General features: G+C 36.8%; 1 protein-coding gene across 2 annotated transcripts; it reads left to right on the top strand.

Moving 5' to 3' along the window:
• The first annotated feature begins 4,890 nt into the window (after positions 1-4,890).
• Positions 4,891-17,858, top strand: SLC7A9 (solute carrier family 7 member 9). Of its 2 annotated transcripts, none has more exons than XM_063334550.1 (13): positions 4,891-5,004; positions 6,184-6,309; positions 7,374-7,521; positions 8,473-8,715; positions 9,322-9,447; positions 9,774-9,873; positions 11,645-11,689; positions 12,018-12,141; positions 13,892-13,995; positions 14,858-14,954; positions 15,748-15,897; positions 16,504-16,678; positions 17,627-17,858. In XM_063334550.1, exons 2-13 carry the CDS (start codon positions 6,205-6,207, stop codon positions 17,689-17,691), a joined length of 1,482 nt encoding a protein of 493 aa, XP_063190620.1. In that variant the 5' UTR covers positions 4,891-5,004; positions 6,184-6,204; the 3' UTR covers positions 17,692-17,858. The 2 variants fall into 2 exon arrangements, with proteins under 2 accessions (XP_063190620.1, XP_063190621.1); XM_063334551.1 differs by lacking the exon at positions 4,891-5,004 and adding an exon at positions 5,401-5,952.
• Positions 17,859-20,691: the final 2,833 nt, after the last annotated feature.

Raw genomic sequence — 20,691 nt, 5'->3', positions numbered from 1 at the left:
ATACTTAATAAAATCTGGTTGGTTTACTCCATTACAAAGACTCTACCCATGCCACCTTATCTTTTTTTCTGTTACCACCTGACATTAGCAAATTCCTGTTTTACCTCAGCCACTGCTGACACAGCATACTGCTTCTGCAGTACTGCACGTCCGTCCCATTTACAGTATCTTCCAGGCTGTAAATTGAACCAGCAAAGTCATTCCAGCTTCCTTTCAACAAAACCACATAAAACCACGGAGCATTCTTCAATTCCTATCAAGAAAGTGAGAAAACAATTCAGAACTTGCGGAACTGTAGTAACAATGAAGTTTCATTGATGAACTTACAGAACATATTCTGTCCATAATAACTGAACGTAATTTCCCCTAGAAACGGATTAAATAATGTGATTATGAATCTAAAAAGCAAACGCTGCCACCACCTTTCCAAAACCGAATCAAACCACTGGAGAGCCTGAAGTAAACCTCAGTAGTTCCACTGCATTTCCCAACTGCTGTTAAAATACATTGGTGTTACATCCCAGTGTTGTCAGCGCAGCGCATCACATACTCTGTGCTTCAGTTGTTGTGTAAATACCAGGGAGATTCTCACACTCGGAGAGGTGAAGATAAGTACACCCTAACGGGCTGTGAACCGAGGGGCACTCATGTTCTAATTTCCAGCCTATTGGAAAATCCCCCCCCGCCCATTTACAGGTCATTTAAACCCATCTGTTTTCTTTTCCCCTTCCTCTGTTTTTAAACCAGAAAGACGCTGTTATCTTTCTAGCCAGAACATTGCTCTTCAGAGAGCAACTCCTAAGATTTTTCCACCATGAAAAATTCATGCCGCTATCCTGGCACATGGTATCAGGAGTTCTAAGAGCTTTTCCTCTGGGATTACAAACCCTTTGCCGGCCAGGCACTGCTCTGACATTTAGGAGAGCTCTGGGCACTCGCCATACTCCGCAGATCTAACGTAAACTAACATGGTAAAAAATCGACAGCATCAGTCAGCTTGAATCTAGAAGAGCCGATGCACTTTGAAGGCTTTACTTCAAAAATGCGGTTTTTCAGTAAGTGAGATCTCCGGATTTTTTTAGGTCTGAAATTTTTTTCCTGTGCTAAATTAATTTCAACATAATATAAACATGCATTCAGACATGAAGTATCTAAAGATATTGTAGTACTTAAAAGTTGTTTTACATATAAAATGTTTGGTTCTGGTAAATTTAAAATTAAACCGAGACTTCACAGCATCATAAACTCTACGGAGCACTTCAGTATGCACTGGTTTCTTCCTTGGCTAGAAATGGACACGCTAAAGCTGCCATCTTCCACAGCCAACAGTATCTGGTAATCCCTCCTTGATGAAACACCAGTGGAACGCAACCTGAATTTTGGACTCAAAATGGAGATCAAAGTGAGGCGCTTGTTCCTCAAACGAAAAAGAGGAGCTGGCTGTGTATTAGAGAAATTAATAATTCCAACCAGGCTCCGAAACACTGTTAAAACTCTGAAAAAGTCTAATTCGATACAGTCAAGTTAATTTTCTTCAGAGACGATCAAAATTCCTTTAGGATCTCCTTAAGAAGGGACTTCTTGATTTTTTAGGTGATCTTTTGGATAGAACAACGTACATTTACAAGTTTACGAAGAGTCTCTAAACAGCTGTGCTCAAAAACACATAGTACAAAACAAGAAGTCTGCATCTTACTGAAAAATGTGCGCTATTCAGGCAGATCTAGCGCAAAACCTTTTGCAAACCTGAAGATCTTTCCAACAGCCTTATTTGTCCCAGGGACAAAACCAACTACACTGTAACCACAAGCTAAGTAGAGGGGGAAAAAAAGGTATTTAAAAACCATACATACTATGGGCATTAAGAACAACATAGTCATCTAATCTTTCCTATTGACTCTCCCAAGATGCAACCATCTTGCAATCCAGTAACGTAACCCAGCATTGACACAGCTATTAAAAAAAAAAAAAGACTGTTTTCTTTGTTTTCTTATATTCCATTTGCAGCATGCCTGCAATTACTGGAAAAAAAAAATAAAATGCATCTAAGGATGACAGTGGTTAAAAATCACTTCTTACAGCACATTTATTAATGGCAGGATTCAAAGAAGAGCAAGTGCAAGTAGACAGACTTGTCCTCTGATTAAAATTAAGCAAGCTGTTAAGTAGCAAGGTTAGAATGGAAAGTACTAAATCGAGATACTGCCAAACTGCAAGTTAGAATAATCCTTACCATTTACCTAAGTATTGGTCAAAGCAGAACATTTACATTACTTGCAAGCAATAAATACCAACCCTAACAAACATTAACCTTTATTATTAGTGACTAATCATAATAAAAGGTGTATTTATAAACCGTGCCCTTGCTATTTCCCGAATTAAAGTTGAAAATTACTTTTTACGATTTAATTGGTAAATAACATTTGAAAAAGTTCAAACTACACTGTTGAGACAGGACCAACCCACAGAATGTTTGTTTCTGCAAATTTGGACTCCTTGGAATTTGAACTCCTTAATCTCTTCATCTATGTGTCTATTTGAGAGGGAAGAAGTCTTTTCCCATGGCTGTAAAATGTCATTTCTCTTGTCCACGAAGAGCATAGCAGTAGAATCCTTGAACTCAATGTTTACAATGTTTATTTTCTTCCTTAAGTGGCTGAGGAAAAGAAGGATTGCTGATAAAATTCAAAATCCTTTAACATGTTTATAGCATCCCAAGAAGATTAGCTCCTAAAACTAAACTAGACAATAAATGAAGGTACTTTTCCATTTTTATAAGGAAACATAGGCTAGTTAAGGTCAAGTCACTGGCAGAGATTTAGAACACGTATTCAACAGATGGGAACTCTCCAAATACACATTCCAGGTTGAGTAAAGAAACTGCTTGCTTAGGCAAAAACTCAAACAACATATTTTCAATGTTGCCTTTATTGTATGTGAAGAAACAAAGTAGAGTATAGATCTGAAGCAGAAAGGAAAGACATCTGAAAACATGATAAGACATGTAGAACATATATCCACATAAAAAATTCAAAGATTGCCTACACTAAATCTAAAAAAATTCCTAAGCAAAACTTTACTTAACATGGAATTAAAGATGACATACTCCATTAACTTTTCATCAAAGTTTTTTCCCCCCTTTTTTTTGTTGGTCTGGAAATCCCAGGGTAGAGATGATGTGAAAGGCGTGTCTACTTAATTTTGAGGGACAAAGCTAGCCCAATCATATGATTCTCTGCCTTCTTTTTTTCTTTTCACATTATTCATTTCAATAGTCTGTGTCATCTCAGGAAAAACACAGGAATGATAAGATTATAAAACTTACGTTTCAAAATTATCTGCTATAGAGAACGCAGAACTACATTACGTAACATCTGAGACCAAACTAGGCATCGGCAATTGATGGATAGAGAAACACTAGCTTATTTAATCCTACATCACAATTACAACGAAAAATATTTTGAAGTCCTTGTAAAAGATGCAGAAAAATTAGTAAGTTGCTGGTATCTGGCTTTTCATGTGCTTGTAGTAAGACTATAGTTTTAGCACTCTCTATTCTCTGTAGGAAAAAAAAAAGGAACTGTTGTCCAACCATCATTCAGATAGTAATTTTTGAACAAGAAGTTAGTTAAGATGGAAGAGCTTCTCTTGAAGCTTAACCCTATTTCTGTGAGAATTAAACAAGAAAAAGAGAGGAAAAAAACAGTGAGTAGAGAGATACGGTTTTGGGTTTATTTTCAGTACTGACATTACTTTGCAATCTCAGTCTTGGAGAAAGACATTCACAGCACAGAGTCTGTCTCAACCATCGCAAAACATGGCAAATATAAACCAATGTAAGCCTGTTCCACGTTTTTCTTAGAGTCCAATTTTAGTCACAGATTTACATCACCATCACAACCGACAGCAATTCCTGTTGATCAAGCCTGCGTGCTTAAACAGAAGGTTTAAAAAAAAGAAAAAAAAGAAATGCTAGGATGCCGTTTTGTTGAGCCTTAGGTCCAACAATTTGGTCTTATCTTGTACTACTATTGTTTGTGAGGCATTATATTAACGAGGTACCAAATCTTAACATCAGTGGCTAATACCAGTACATCTTTTACCTTTTAACAGTAGCTGTTTATTGATAAAAGTCAGCTGAAGTCAGATCAGGTTGATCAGGACTTACTAGTTTGGCTGTCTTACAGGAAAGGAGCTGTAAAACTGCATTGCCAAAAACAATGAAGTAAAACACGATTAAGGGTTGTTTTTTTACAAGTATTTTAGGGATGACTAGCCACAACGAAAGAAATTACCTTATTCCAGCCTTCAGGGCAACAATGCCTTTTTCCTGGGTACACAACTATATAGAAATAGAGAATGTCATTTTTCACTACAGCAAGATTTTTAAACATTTACAAAAATGAAAAATTAATTGGAAATGCAAGTGAAGGAACACAAGCTGCCCACTCAGCTGCCTTCAGGTTAATGAAAAACAAAGCAAAGATTTCTGCTCACACTTCTCTACTTCCTAAAGAAAAACATCAACTGTTTTCATAGGATGCAGCTAACATCTGGACAGATGTTTTTAATGCAGTCGTAACACAAAAATTACTTCAAAGTTATCTTTCCAAAGTATTTCTAAATTAGAAATTGCTTGATATAAAATCATCAAAATAGACTCTTCAAATTATGGTTCACTCTCACTATGGAATATAGTACTTAGGTACTGGACAAACATTCTCACGAATGGAACAAAGCCTTTTTTTTTTTTTTAAAGATAAACTAATTGGACTATTGGTTTACCTGTGGTTCCTATCTCAAAGCTTCTTGGCTGAGAATGGGTTTAATGATTACCGTTGATAACCTCTGTACTTAAGCTGCTGCTGTTTCTGCGTATTCTGGTTTCAGACATGGACATGTCTTGCTGTCTAGCTGGCTGGTAAATCTAACAGGAGAAAAAGAAATAAACTATACAAAGATTCCTGGAGCCTGATTAACCCCAAACAAATATAAACAAGTAAGGTAAGTGAAAGTATGAATTGCTAAAAGGCGATGATTAAAACATTCTAAATACAAGACTTTAAAAGAGAGTAGTTGGGCACAACGCGGTAACAAAATTCAGTGACCCAAGCCCTGCATTCCTTTCGAGGGCAATTTTCTATTGTAGGTTTAATCTTAAAAGTTGGATTTGCGATGATTTCTTTAAAAATAATAACAACTCTTTAATTCAAAACATAAACCGTATCTCTTTATAGCCCAAATGTTTCTGGTACTTGAGATAAGTGTTCGGTCAATTTAAAATGCTACAATTTTTATAGCCAAGAATTACCAGATACTAGCTAACGTGAAGTATTCCTGAATTACTGTCTGTGTAACTGCAAAATTATTTTTCTTCAGCATTCAGATTCTAGTAATTACAGCTGCAGGGTCTGAGGAGAGAAGAGACTTTTTAACTGAATCAACTTTTAGGAATCAGGACCTAACCCCATAACGCCCTTCACTATCTCATGTTTTATCTTATTCCAATACTACGGGAAACAAGCAAAAAACCTCACCAAAAAAATTTAAAATCATAAGTCTAAATTTAAATTTGAAAACAAACTGTTTACATTCGAATTCTAAACCGAGCAAACCGTTCAGCAGAGGACATTCACACCGAGTCAACACAGAGAAGACCGGTGACTCTTTCTGAGGCAAAGAGCTGCTAATTAGACAATCACAGGAGGTAACGCTGGGTTTAGCAGATACTTGCATCTCCAAGGAGCTGAGACCAAGCCTAATTTAACGAAGATCAGAAAGGAGATATCCTAGATACGAAAACAAGACTAGCTTTTGGGAGAAAGATTAAATCTGGCTGGCCCTCTGGAGGAATTCACAGAAGGGAGCAGCGCTAAACCTAGACCCTTCCCGTAAGGAGGTCCTCCCAGCCCAGTGCGACCGAGAGCGGGGGACGGGGACGTTCACTGCCAGGTGGGTACAAGGGAGTCCAGCGCAAGTCCGACAGAGGAGGTCAAGCAGACTCCACACCTTGGCAATTGACTCTCTAAGTAGGTAGTCAGCTGTAAGCCCTTCGCCTGGGAGAGTGTGTGTGTGTTTATGTTTTCTGGCAATATTTAACGACACTATTTTGGACCCATATATATCGGCAAAACCAGCAAACGTTAATATGCTCGACTGACACGTTGTTTTTACTTCCTTAAGAGATTTCAACAAGGAAACCAAATGGGTAAAAACAGCTTGAGGAAACGAAAAGGAGAGGACAACGGACGAGAAGATGGACGGTCCATTCAGAGCCACGAAGCCCAGACGACCAACCTCCAAAAGCAGGCAAAACCTCCCCCCTCCCTCCCCAGTCCGCGGGGCTCACCCACCCGTTTAGCAGCCACGTACCATTTTCTCGAGGGTGGGCTCGGCTTACCTTTGAGGAAACTGCTAATTACTAGTTAAATAGCTCCGATATAAACACAATCAAAAAGTAGGAATACATAGTTTTTAAGTCTTTGAATTAGCTGATGAAGTGAGACACTTCATAAACTTTACTCTTTTCTGCATCACCACTGGTACAGAAAGACAAATAAAAATCTGCCTCCTCCGGAAAATTACAAATGCTTTAGAGAAGAGATGTGCCACTTGCTCTCAGGAGGGAGTGGAATTCCCGTATAAAAGGAAGGAACCCGGAAAATGATTCCCTATGTCGTTTTAGTTTGGTGACAAGACTGGCAAAACATTTTATGTTGTTAGACTAGCCACAACTAACAGGAAAATTTAAGTAGCCCGTGCCACCGTTTTGTTTTTTTTTTTTTTTTTTTTTTTTTTAGAAGGCGACTCCACAGGTTTTAGTAGTTTCGTGCAATGCGTAGGTTGCTACAAAGTCAGGAGAACGTGATTTTTTCACCACCTAGCAGTATAAAGATAATTCCTGTGCACAAATACCTGAAGCAGGGAGAGGAAGACACCTGCTGAAAGAAAAAAACCATAAAGAACTCCATCTAAAAAACCAAATTTTTGAAGCTTAGAAAATTCAGGATTTCTCAAGTGCTAATAAAGAATTTCTAAGTTTAATCAAAGAGTGGAAAGGGGACATTCACATGTTCAAGGTTAGATTCAAGACCCACAAAATCCAAAGGACAGTTTAATAAAACAGATACACAGGTGGGCAAAGTCAAAGTAACTGTGCTTTTGGGGAACAGCAGCAGAGTACACCACAGGGTGTGCATGCATCTTGGAAAGAAAATAAAACTTCACATAGTTTAATGTTACTCAGTAGAAGCTATATGTTGAAAGCTGAGGAAAAAAGTCAGTAATGACAATTGCTATAATTGGATTATACCGAAAAATAGTTATTGAATTATTAGAAATTACTTTCCCAAGATGTCTCCTTTTATTTGCAGGTGGGCCTCATCAGTGGAATCTGTATGATTGTTGGTACGATTATTGGCTCAGGTATCTTTGTTTCTCCAAAATCAGTACTTGGCAATGTTGGAGCTGTGGGTCCTTGTTTAATCATCTGGGCAGCCTGTGGAATTCTTGCAACATTAGGTAAATAAGTCAACAAAGAATTTGAATCTTTGCTAAAATCTTTTGTATCTGCTGTTTCTGCATACTACTCTCATTTCACAAATTCGCTACACCACCTAGAGCAAATCAATCATATCCTGATGAGTGTAGCAGTACACAGGCAAAATTTTAAGATGTCTGCTGTTCATAAAAGATATATTAGCTTTTTAAAACTGTAAAGCACATTTTCAGTTCACTTTGAAAGCAAGTTTTAGTTTTGCTTACTTCATCCACTAACTGTAATAAAGAGAATACTTTCCTACTTAAATCACAGGCAAAACATGAAATTTACTGACAGTGAGCTACGTACTTCAGCTATTTTTCTCCTTGTTTAATTGTGTACATCTAATTCTATCACCTGAAAATTTAGCACTAAGCACTTCAAAATATTGCAGGTAGTAAACCGAAAAGGAATTCTTCAGGCATTGTGTCAGGTACATGGCACACACAAAAACCCTTTAAGCGAGATGCCAGCTACAGCAATAAATCCAGAAGTATCGCTGTACTTTAAAGCTGAGCTTAGTAGACATATTACTTCAAAATCGTGCAAGTCTATTGTTTTCAAGTTTCCAAAAGGTAGGTCAGCCAGTGCAGTTGGCACTCTGATGCTTTTTATAGTGTTAGTTACTTAAGACAGAAATCTAACATGAAGTCAGAATATTTGTACTTTATTTGCTGAACTCTGAAACACCAGTAGTAGTAAATTGTGGACTGTAACTTTGCAGTTTCAGTGTGTTGACCAATTGCTCACACGGATTAAAATTTTGCTTTGCATATACAGTAAAGTATACAAAAACATGAGAAAAGTAATGACTCATTATAAACACCCATTTCTTTAACTTTTCTACCTATTAAAGAGTGATAATCTATTCTAGCCAGTTATAGTTGGGTGCATGAACTGAAGAACCCACAAGTGCTTTTCTTGTTATGCAGGTGCACTTTGTTTTGCTGAGCTCGGTACAATGATCACAAAATCTGGGGGAGAGTATCCTTACCTGATGGAGGCATTTGGCCCAATTCCAGCATTTTTGTTTTCTTGGACAAGCTTACTCGTCACAAAGCCCAGCTCATTTGCAATCATTTGTCTCAGCTTCGCAGAATATGCGTCAGCTCCTTTTTATCCAGGTTGCGATCCACCCCAGGTTGTCATCAAGTGTCTTGCAGCAGCTGCCATTGGTAAGATTCATACTTTTTAGGAAAGAGACGAGATCTGTAATTGCACAGCGATTTCCATTCAGCCCCATCAATGCATTTCAGCAAAGGCAGGGCAGCAGGTTCATCTGCAGAAGGCAGCAGGAAGCGGTCCTACATTGAAAGCGAGAGAAAATTTTGGAACGCAGCACAGCAACTCCTTCCACAATAACTAATTCAACAACTCAGAAAAAGGAGAGGTTTACCAATAGTTTTTTCCTAGTCTAAGTTTCTCTTACTCTTTACTAAGATAGATACAGCTGTGGAATGAATGCATATCTCCGGCAGAAGAGGCGGAAAAACTGAGTGTGGAGATATTATTTTTATATTTATCAGAATGCTGCACAACTTCAGTATTTTCTTTTTTTTTTCCTAAAGGTACTATCAAAATCTAAATTCAGAAAACTGTTTTTCCTCATTATTTTAAAAGTTATCCAAACATAGTATGTTAGAAACCTATATAAATAACACAGACAAACAGCGGGAGTAAAAAGCAGTAACAGCAAATAAGGGGGGGGAAAGGTTTTAAGAGGCAGCTTTTCTTTCAATTCTGAGAAATTTAATGCAGAAATATGAATTTATTTCTTTCAGTGGTAATTACAATAGTGAATTCACTGAGCGTGAAGCTGGGAAGCTATCTCCAGAATTTTCTTACGGCTGCTAAAATGATAATTGTCACAATCATTATTGTAAGTGGAATTGTTCTTCTTGCACAAGGTAATTAAATATGCTTTACTTGCAAAAATTATTTTAGCTTCTGCTATGACCCTTTAAAAATTTCCCACTGACAGAAGCGGCACAACAATAAGGCTTTCTTTATCCTGCGTTTCAGTTCCAGATCTGTCAGGAGCAATGGTATTTTCTTTTAGAGAAGGGTGTGTGGAGTGGGAAATGCAACATTACAGATCAGTTCATAAAAACTGGTATTGATTTTAACATTGAGATGTTTCAAAATATGAAACAGATGTTGGAATGTTTCTTCATCTAGTGGGGATTAAAGGAATTAACTTCAACACTAATCAGTTACTTACGTCTTATTGCAGGGAAAACCGAAAACTTTAAAGATTCTTTCAAGGACAGTACAATTTCTGTGAGCTCTATCAGCCTGGCATTTTATAATGGACTCTGGGCGTACGATGGATGGTAAGGTATCTTTACTAGCACTAACGGGCACAGTTTAACAGCCTTTAACTGCTTTACTCTCCCTGTAGAGCTCAAAGATGTGACTGGAAAAAGTTAACATCCAACTTGTTATTAAGAATCTCTTAATGAATTCTGGAAAAAGAATACCAGTTTGGTTAAAACAAAACAAAAACCACACAAAACAAACAGTCCGAACACCCCCCAGCCCCAAACCCTCAGGTTATGGCTTATTAGGGAAAGCGGCTATATTAGATACTGAAAGGGCTACTGCTTTGCTGCTGAAGGTGCTTAGATACTGTGGCAACGATAGGAATATAACACAACTTAATTCCATTATGTTAGACAAAATAGCCTTCCCAGAGCCCCTACAGGCCACCCCATCAAATTCCATCTCTTGTGAAATATGGACTGGTGTTTGATTAGTACAGGAGGACATAAAAAACCCACACTGTCAGAATTCATAAGGTTTAACTTTCAAATTTTTTCTAATAAGTTTCATTTGGAATGATGTAAAAACATTCTTTTTCCCACAAAACCACAACAGAAGCTTTCAGTTTTAAATCTCCACATCTGTTAATCCATGATCATCTACCACTTTAGATTTAAGAAAACACCTAAATTTGAAATAATCACAAATATGGATGGATTTAGGTTTACATTTGTGTTATACATAGAGCACTTATATTTAACACCAGAAGAGTGTTTTCCAGAATTATTTTCATCAGGCTAAACTTATTTACTGGCAGGAACGTTTTACTCGATCTCTGCCACAGTCCAGAAAACAGTTTACATGTTTCATTTTCTGAAACTAAAGGAAATGTCAATTGGTCTAGGGCTCTGTTGGTACAAGTCTACGATCAACATCTAATCCATTAATGCTATTCTTACATGTTCAAACTGTAAAACTTTGCATATAGATCGGTGTTTTGGAAGGAATTAAGAATATAAATCTTAACTTACAAAGCAGCAAGACTTAAAACTGCTTAAAACTGGTTTTATATTTAAATGGATTACTCTTTTGGGTTCTATTTCCAAGCTTGAGTGTCTCAACTCAAGCATGTAAGTCTGCTAATTCAGACATTCATCTAGATTTTTAAGGGGGTACGGAAGCTGGCACCTAAATAATTATTTCAATATGTAACCACCAAGAACCCACGTTTGAAAATTAGCCTGGCAAACAGTAAACACCAACTCCTCCTCACATTTTCAGAAGTGGATGAGTAAAAAAAATATCTTGTTTCAATTTGGTCTACATGCTCTAGCAAAAATGAGTATTTGGAAATTATAATTCTGATCGGTATAATCCTTAGAAAGGCTTTCATGCCAGTTTTCTAGACAATATAGTTACGGAACAGTTGTGAAATATTAGCAGGATCGTTTCAGTCCTTGCCATGGGCACGCTTGCGCTTTTACTTAAAAAGACTCGGATATTGCAAACCTTGAAGTTCAAAGGCAATCTTGTAAGTTTGAAATAAATGTCTGCCAAATTTTTATTATTCTTGGATATTTTATCCAATAACTAAGACAACTTCATTTCAAAACATCAAGAGATACTTCTGAAATTCTGAGGAGGAAAAGATGGTGAATCAAGAGGCTGACGTTTGGATAAGAAGCTCACCTATTTTTTTGTCCTGCAGTCTTACCACTTAAAAGATTGGCTGCGCCATAAAGTATTGGTGGTTTGGTTTGGACTGAAATGACCCCGACTATAGTACATTAGTATTTCAACACCTGACTGCTAACAACATTGTATGAACATTTTTCCTTCCAGGAATCAACTCAATTACATCACAGAAGAACTTAAAAATCCTTACAGGTAAAACTATGTAGGAAAGCAGTGTTTCTAATAACAGAAATCAACCACTTAGTATTTTTGTACCAGAAAGCATGTATTGTGGTTTGGTTTTAAAGGCAATAGTTATTCAAGATTTGAGCACCAACAGACAGAGCTATTTAGCCTCTGTTACAGGCTTGCATAAAGTTGTATTTTTCCTTTTTTAAAATCCTGATTTCCATGGCTCTACAATAAAGAAATGTAAATACACCTAAAACGCATATATGGAAAGTAAGAGTCCACAGTTGACTATGACAGCTCTACCAGTTATACAGCAATGCTGATGGAGTCTTACTTTTGCATTCTTTAGAAATCTACCGCTATCTATAATTATTGGAATCCCCTTGGTTACAGTTTGTTACGTTCTGATAAACATTTCATATTTCACCGTAATGACTTCAACAGAACTCCTGCAGTCCCAGGCAGTTGCTGTGGTAAGCCACTTTATTTTGTAATAGAGCATCTGAAGAAGGCTGTGTGCATTGAAGTATCTTCAGCAGTAACATGAGCAAAAAGAAACATCTAATTTTTCTTAAAATACAATTAATTTCTAAGCTGTCAGCGTCACCTTCTTCATCATCATTTACTGTCATTTCTTAATCTAAAATTTATTTCAGTAATGCTTCAACTGTAGTTCTGTCACATCCCACAGGAAAAAAAAAAAAAAAAACCAAAAGTAATGCAGTCTTCAGCTAACATTTTGTAAACGCTGCAGCTCAGAGGCTGTTTTCTATAAGGACCAAAGAGATGGAGGGAAAATTAACATCTGACTGCTGCTTTGCCCTTTTCAGTGTTTCCAGTATTTCTGAGAAATAAGCACATGCAAAATGACAGGAGATCGAAGTTTCTCGTTCTGGAGATAACAGCAAGTAGTCCCTAATTCACTTCCTCCATATTCTTGCTTTTTTTCTTAACAAAGCTAAGAAATATCCTTTTTACATTATTGCAAGACATACTACCACAGACAAAACTGATTTCTAAAATCTTAACACACACACACACACACACACACACACACCGCCCCCCCCGTGTGCCTTCAGTTGCACTTGGGAAATTTTCCATAGGACATCTGTCTCCAAAACAACTGTTGAGAGGTCATGCAGCGATTTCTCCTAATGTTGTTTTTGTGGAAAACAAACAGTATGTAACATGCATGCAAAATCCAGTTTAGCACACTGAAGAAGGACACTACTGTAGAAATACTTTTAAAAGTTAAAAAGTATGATCTTTTAAAATGTAGAACTTTCGTGCATTTCAGCACCTTGTTCACACCAAGAGGTACAGTAATGTGTATGAAGTTATACCTTGGTTAAGAACTAGTTCTCTTCAGTGAACCACTGACTGTCTGTGAACACCACACAGCAGCTAGCACCAAACTCATCAGCCTGAATTAACAACAAAGTCTCAGAACTGCCACTGTGCAGTACAAAGGCAGCACAGCAAAAGGACTGCACTGTATAAAGAGGTCTATACACCTGTGAGTAGACTTCTTGCCAAGGACTGATGAGTGTCCTACTGCTGGACAAAGAAACAACACTGATGTTACCCTTGTGCAAAACCCAAACTCTTTATGCTTGACCTACTGAAAAAGGTTGACCACCCCCCAACTAAAACCACAAAAAAAAGCTTTAATTCAAATTCATTTGCAGTAAGTCACTGTACCTACATTAAATCTAATCCCTCCTGCAGCAACAACTAACACACCACCGCACAGGTAGAAACTGAGCCTAGTGAAAGACCTTGGCAATCCTGTCCTCCACTTGCCCAGCCCTAAGGCCAGGCTGTTGCTACCAACATCACTCCTTCAGTACAGGCTGAAACCAGCCTCTGTGTGCGTGGCTCTGCTGCAATGCTGTCTTCCTTTTTGTTTCATAGACACATCCCCAAACCAGGTATCTTTAACAGAATTTAATTTCTGTGTAATTTTTACATCTGTCTCCCAGTGTTTCCTACAGATGCTGCAGCTCAAACATGACAACAACAATATTCCACTCCATAAAGAGTGGTTCATGAATTAGTCCAGGTCTTCATTTAGCAAAGCATTCTTTAATACCTACTCAAAACAGGTTTTTTTTATTGGTAACATACACTAGATACCCATTTACTGTACTTTTGAAGAGGCTCCAACATTACTGAATGGTAGTTAAAGTGACAAAAATTATTTATTTTAATCCTACATCCCAGACATTTGGAGACAGGGTCCTTTATCCAGCCTCTTGGATAGTTCCGCTCTTTGTGGCCTTTTCTACAATCGGATCTGCCAATGGGACCTGTTTTACTGCAGGCAGGTAAGCTCCCATTCTAAATATTTAAAATAAAAATTTTTAAAGGATGGAAAAATGTATATATACATTTACGTATCTATACACATATAGATAGAGGTTCTTCTGATCCAAATGTACAAAATATTATTAAAAGAACCTGCAAATATAGCCATATTGTTTAATTTTCAAAAAGCAGCAGTGGCTATACATGTTTGAAAAATTAGAAAATAAGGTCTCTTATTCTTGATCCAAAGCAGGTACAGCACAACGGATTTTTTTTGATGACGGTCTCATCAAGTTTAAAGCTAAGAATTAAACAGTTAAAAAATTACCAGTAAGAACATGACTACATCAATAATGATAAAGATAAGAACTGGAAAGACAAGCTATTCCTTTCTATCACTTGCTCAACGCTTCCATTTTCTATTTAAAAATATTTTAAATTTCAAATACATCTGAATAAAATAAGGCTGTAAAGACCAGCTTTTTGACAGAAAGTTGTCAACATAGCTCTCTGATATGAAGCAAACCAAAAAAGAAATATTTAATTAAAAGGCACACAATAGCTACCATTTTTTTCCAAAAGAATTTTAAACTAAATGTGCAAACTAATAATTCTGAAAATAGTTTCAAGTTCACTACTTTAATACTGGTTCAGAATTAGTTTCAAGTTCGCAGCATTAATACTGGTCACTTCCCTTATTTCAGTCTACTACAATATTCCTTAAATCCCGTTGCATATCAAAGGAAATTATAGTCGGATGTAGCCACACAATAAAACAAAGCTGAAAATGAAGGGTACTCAATTTTTATTTTTTTTTTTTAGTAATGCCACTTGAAGTCTAGGTGCCACACTAACTAGATCACCTTGTTTTTGTTTCCTCAGACTTGTTTATGTTGCAGGTCGTGAAGGGCACATGCTAAAGGTGCTGTCTTACATTAGCGTTAAGCGTTTAACGCCAGCACCTGCTATCATATTTTATGTAAGTATATATTCTAAGCACAGAAAAGCCACCAACAAAAATTCTCCAGTAACATATGCTTTCACAGTTTCTTACCAGCAGCCTTGACACATATCTTAGCCTATCTAGACAAGCAAATTGCTAAATATGTATTAGAAAAAAGAGAACTATATAAAAATCCCCAACTTCTCAATTTGGACACTTTCATTCCAGAACTGGATTTTAAAATAAAAACGTTTTTAAGAATCCACAGCATGAAAACAAATTAAAAAAAAATTAAATGAATGATTAGTATTAGGCAAATCTTTTATTTTACGGGATGCTATCACTTCCTTGTTTTCTACCTGTAAGAATGCATTTGCATCTCACTAAAAAACAATTATATTCAGTAAACACCTTTTAAAATAAATCTAGAATATCTTGTTATTTTTATATACTTTACCCATTGATTTTATCTTCAAGGTAAACCAAGATAAATTCAAAATTCAATTGCTCTGTCAACTTCCCGTAACTTTAATAACCTAAAAATATACTCAGTATCTTCACTTCCTCCAAGATACACAGTCACCAACAAAACAGATTAACACATACAAGTTTTAAGGTCTTTTGACTTAAGATTGCACACATGTTGGCAGTTGGCAGGATGTGGACACTATCTTTAAAGGTGCTGCAATGCACTTACACCCAGATGTTTAAGCAAAAGCATTCACGGATCACGCTCTGTAACACTGTAAACACACGCCCATACTGACACTGAAGTAAAATTCAGCCACCTTTTATAACAGACTATACTAATTTTTGTTTTCATTTTCAGGGGGCCATTGCTATTATTTATATAATTCCTGGTGACATTAACACTCTCATAAATTATTTTAGTTTCGCAGTCTGGATATTTTATGGTTTAACTGTACTTGCGCTCATTGTTATGAGGTTTACAAGAAAGGAACTCAAGAGACCAATCAGGGTAAGTTCAGCATTCAGTATGGCTTTTCCTCCACTCCTATAAATACTGAAACACCAACTCATCCTCAATATTTGGATATTTAAACAACATCCTCAGGCAGACTGCTCCTTTTTTGGTTGGTTCCCCCCTGCCCCTGCCCCCCGAAACCTAGCCATTTATTTGTGGTTCTTCTCTTTGTTCCAGTTTTGCACTAGGACAAAGTTCAGAAGGACTGGGAAAAGATTATACAGGTTTATTTTCACTTGTACAGACCAGGGGCATAAGCCAGATCTTCAGGGATGGGAAATGGCAGTCAGCAGACTACCACCGAAAGAGTACCCAAAATAAGGCCCCAGGTGACTGCACTGGGCTCAGGTCCCAGCTTCATTAAAATGCAAATTTTTACACTGCCATTTGCAATACAGACAAAGTGATCTCAGTCAACAATTCAGCAGAAGAGTTTTCCCTATCCATATTCTTGCTACTCTCTTAATTGCCCCATCTAATACCAGAAATTTTAACAGGAAAAACTAATTAAAGCAATGAAAATATTCTTCTTTCATATATGCAACTTCGGTAAGAACAGCAAAAGAATAAACAAGTAATTTTGTGCTTTGTATCTTGCAGATACCCATCATCATTCCAGTCATAGTGATATTAGTCTCCATTTTACTGGTACTGGCACCAATCATCACTGCACCTGAACTGGCCTATTTGTACTGTGTTCTATTTATACTTAGTGGTCTTATAGTTTATGTACTTTTTGTTCATTTTAAATTCAACTGGCCACAAAAAATATCAAGTAAGTATAACTCAGTCAGCACCAAATTCAACAGAACATTCCTAAAGTTTAGATTAATTACCATAGTGAAGCTCATTATATGGTCCATCCCATCTAAATTACGAGCGGGGTGTAGAGGGAGGCAGTTTTCCAGACATCTAGCAAGGGGCATAATAGTGAGCTTTATTAAAGATTGTATTCTACTCCTTCCTGTGAAAAAAGTGATGCCTGACTTCAGGAAAAATGAAACTTGATTCACAAAAAGGCAAAGTATCATTGTAGTAGCATGAAGAAACTGAACTTTAAAATTAACAGAACAATTTTATCTGTGAAGTTAGTTCTTCAATTGTCCGTATTTCAAAACATTGCTTTAGACATAAACTAAAAATTAGCAGACATATGTTCTTACACCACAAAATACTGTGCTCTCAGCTCAGGTTATCGATTTTACCATACTTACTAAAGAAAATGTTAACAGCATTAAGACCAAAAGTAACCACAGTGCTGCTGATTAAAGTGAAAGCTGCAAGAACCCAGCATGACCATTTATAAAATGATTTTGCATCGTCTCAAGAGAAACTCTTTGCAATTATCTCAGGAAAAACAGGATACACAGATATTTCTAAAAGGGAAGGTAGAACCAGCTGAAGAGGAACAGAATTGCTAATTCTGCAGACATTAAAAAAAATAAATCCATCATCCCTCTCTGCTGTTCACCGGGATCATTAAATATTATGCAATTAGAAGAATTGTACTCCACCAAGAGCAAGTCCAGAAACCCTGGAATGTTGTAGTTTGGATCTTAAGATTGCTTTTAGTCCCCACCCCTGATTTTTTAAGTTTGAGATATAAATACAGAAGAGACAGACAACTATTCACAAGGATAATTTATGCTCTTAGATAGTGTAAGTCGGAATAGAAATTTTGTTCTCTCATAAAGCCTCTAACTTTTTTTTTTTTTCCCCTCAGAGCCCATTACTATGCACCTTCAGATGCTTTTGGAAGTTGTTCCAGCAGAGGAAGTTACTGAATAAAATATTTTGTATGTACCAGGTTATTTTTAAGTGCCATGCTGGTTGAAGGAGATTCAATTTTGTTTGGCATACATTTATACTTTCTAAACTGTTATGTTCATACTGGTGTGTTATTTTTGCAACACTTTGGTACTTGAAAAATGTTAAATATATAAGAATAAAAGATTTACTAGTGAGATTACAGTGTCAAGCAGAGCTGTTCTCATTGTTTGGTAATATGTTACAGTATCTTGTTTTCTGCATTATAATTAATCAAAATAAACAAGAGGAACTTTTCAATTACAAAGACGGCAAAACTTACCAGCAACACTGTCAAGATGCTTTTGACCACACTGCTGAAAGAACGAAGCAGCTACCATTTACCGCATCACATTCAACAGGCCACAGACAGAAAGGATAGAAATAACGTAAAACCAGATTATCTCCATTCTTAAGTTTCTCAGACCAAACACTAGCTAGCAAAACATTTAAGGCTGAGGAAGTGGGAATCAAGTCAAAATACAAAGAACAGATAATAGGAAGAGAAGAGGCTGATACGTGTTTTAATTAAAATTTAAAAAAATAAAAGATAATCAATTAAAGCTTAATTTCTCAGGTATCTCTCTTCTCCAACACCATTCAAGTTACAGAACAGTGAGTCCATTGCCACAGAAAGTATCCTCAGCGTGAATAACGCAGTGACTTTACAGAGAGAGGTAGCTTCATCATCCTAGAAACTCTCCATTTGGTAGCTGATGAAAATGAAACAAATACTAAATTAACATAAATATAAGTAGCTTTTAGTTTCCCTGCCCAAGAAAATTCTGGATTTTGGGTAGCATTCTTTACTATATTCCCTCAGTGCAAATGGATGAAGAAAGGAATCTTATCAAGTCACTTATCAGTGTTTTCAAGTGATTAATTTGAGAAAGCCTGTTACACTGAAAGCACAAGCCGTCTCAACAACTTCTGAGCACATTCATCCTAAGTGCATAACACAAGAATATTAAGCAACTGACTTAACTAGCTTAGCAAATTCAACTAAAGAAGGTATTTCTATCGTCCTGCAGCTAAAAAGAAGTAAATAAAACTTAGGTTCCTATATATTTCATTTCGCACGTACTTAAATGGAAAAGCAATCCTAAAGGTACATATAGAAGTGATGGGTTCCAATTTATTTGAAGGACATGTTCCTTCAAATGTAAAGAAACAAGTTCTTTACAATGAGGGTGGTGAAACACTGGAACAAGTTGCCCAGAGAGGTGGCGGAGGCCCCGTCCCTGGAGACATTCAAGGCCAGGCTTGATGAGGCTCTAAGCAACCCGATCTAGCTGGAAAAGTCCCTGCTCACTGCAGGGGGGTTGGACCAGATGACCTTTAAAGGTCCTTTCCAACCTAACAGGTTGGATGATTCTATGACATTTCACGATTATAGTCAGATCCATGAAAATATGAGCTCCATGTGCAATTAGGTTAAAACAAAAGCAAAAAGGTGGCTCATAATGATTAAGGAAGGCAATAGAGAACAAAACAAAATTGTAATTATGTCATTACACATAAAGTGCCTACTTGCCACAGTGTTTCATCCCAGCCAAACTTTTACAACTGCTGTTTCCCTACCCCCAGTTGGCAAAAACATCACTTCAAACAGAAGAGCTACAAGGCTTCAGGGAAAGACTAGAGGAACAGAATACTTTTGTATACACAATGACTATCTACTACAATTTTGAAGGCTGAAACAGAGACACTGAACTGGGGAATGAGGGAAAAGCAATGACAGACGTCCACAGGCAGAGTCTTCAGTGACCAGCCAGTGGGAAAAGCAAGCTATCCGTTCTTATTACATCTTGAGGGTACAGTACTTCAAGCAGACAGAGCAGGGATGGGTTCAAAACACAGAAAAAAGTATTTCTTCACAGAATATATTTTTTGATTACTGAATTTCTTAGTCCAAGAGAGGTGTTAGAAGTTGACATAGGTTCCAAAATGCACCTGAACTCATTCAAGTAAGAAGTCCACAGAAATCCTCTTCCTCATGAAGACCGTGATCAAAAATTGTTTGAGGCCAAAAGAATGTTCTTGGAATGTATTGCTACTTCCCCCCCCGCCCCGCCACTGTTCGTTATATGGCTAAAACCAGCTTTTGCTTCTACCTCATATAAGGTGTCTTACTTCTCAAACAAAAATTAACAGATAATTTATGTCTATTAAATAACCCACTAAATTTACCTAGCAGCAGAAAAATCACCTTACATTTAGATGCCAGACAAGTCGAAGACGAACAACAAAAAAACCACAAAGGAAAACATCCTGCCCCATCACTTTTTTTTTCCCCCAATGAGGCAATTTGATAGTCTTCTGTTTGCATCACAATGCAGAGTAAGACCAAATACAGCTACATTAACTATTTCCTTAAGTACTTTTATAATTACAGCTTTGCAAGTACCTGCACTCAGGTGAAGGTTATAATTAATCTCAGTTGCAGTCAAGTTACCAGCAGCACTAATTTTCTTAACCATACATTAACAATTACAGCTCTTTCTGTCACATGGCAGTCTTCCACTGCCATCAGCAATATTCTTAAATATTCAGAAAGAAGCAGCTTTGTTATATGCTAATACTAGAAAAACTGTAACTGTCAGTATAAATATATTAATACAGTCCTTCTCCCATTCCTGAAGTAAAGGCATCCCAATGTTTCTTGAAAGAACAATCCCCAACAAGCAAGTATATTCTTCCTAGTCAAGAATAAGGCAAAATTTTAGGCTTCTTAAAATAAATCTGTAAAGTTAAGCCTCTATTCTAAATCACCATATAGTTACGTTGGGGAAACTAATGTGCTTTAAAATGCACAGATACAGAGAGATTGATACGAGATTCATTTATTATAAATATCTACTACATTACTACTTCACTGCAAGATGTTCTGGATGTACACAAATCTAACGGTTTGTCTATTAAATATTAATTAATTTATTTATAGAAAGATGGTATATTAAAAGGCAAAGCCTTGAGGCTAAA

Source organism: Chroicocephalus ridibundus, chromosome 4, assembly GCF_963924245.1.
Source record: "Chroicocephalus ridibundus chromosome 4, bChrRid1.1, whole genome shotgun sequence".
Lineage (NCBI taxonomy): Eukaryota > Metazoa > Chordata > Aves > Charadriiformes > Laridae > Chroicocephalus > Chroicocephalus ridibundus.
Note: the sequence above shows the minus strand (reverse complement) of the source record. Positions and strands in the feature narration are given on the sequence as shown.

Excerpts from the sequence above, each read along its gene's own strand:
- SLC7A9 (XM_063334550.1), top strand. The coding sequence starts at position 6,205 with ATGGGTAAAAACAGCTTGAGGAAACGAAAAGGAGAGGACAACGGACGA. Across the intron at positions 6,310-7,373 it reads CGACCAACCTCCAAAAGCAG|GTGGGCCTCATCAGTGGAAT; the intron begins GCAAAACCTCCC and ends TTTTATTTGCAG. Across the intron at positions 11,690-12,017 it reads GAACTTAAAAATCCTTACAG|AAATCTACCGCTATCTATAA; the intron begins GTAAAACTATGT and ends TGCATTCTTTAG.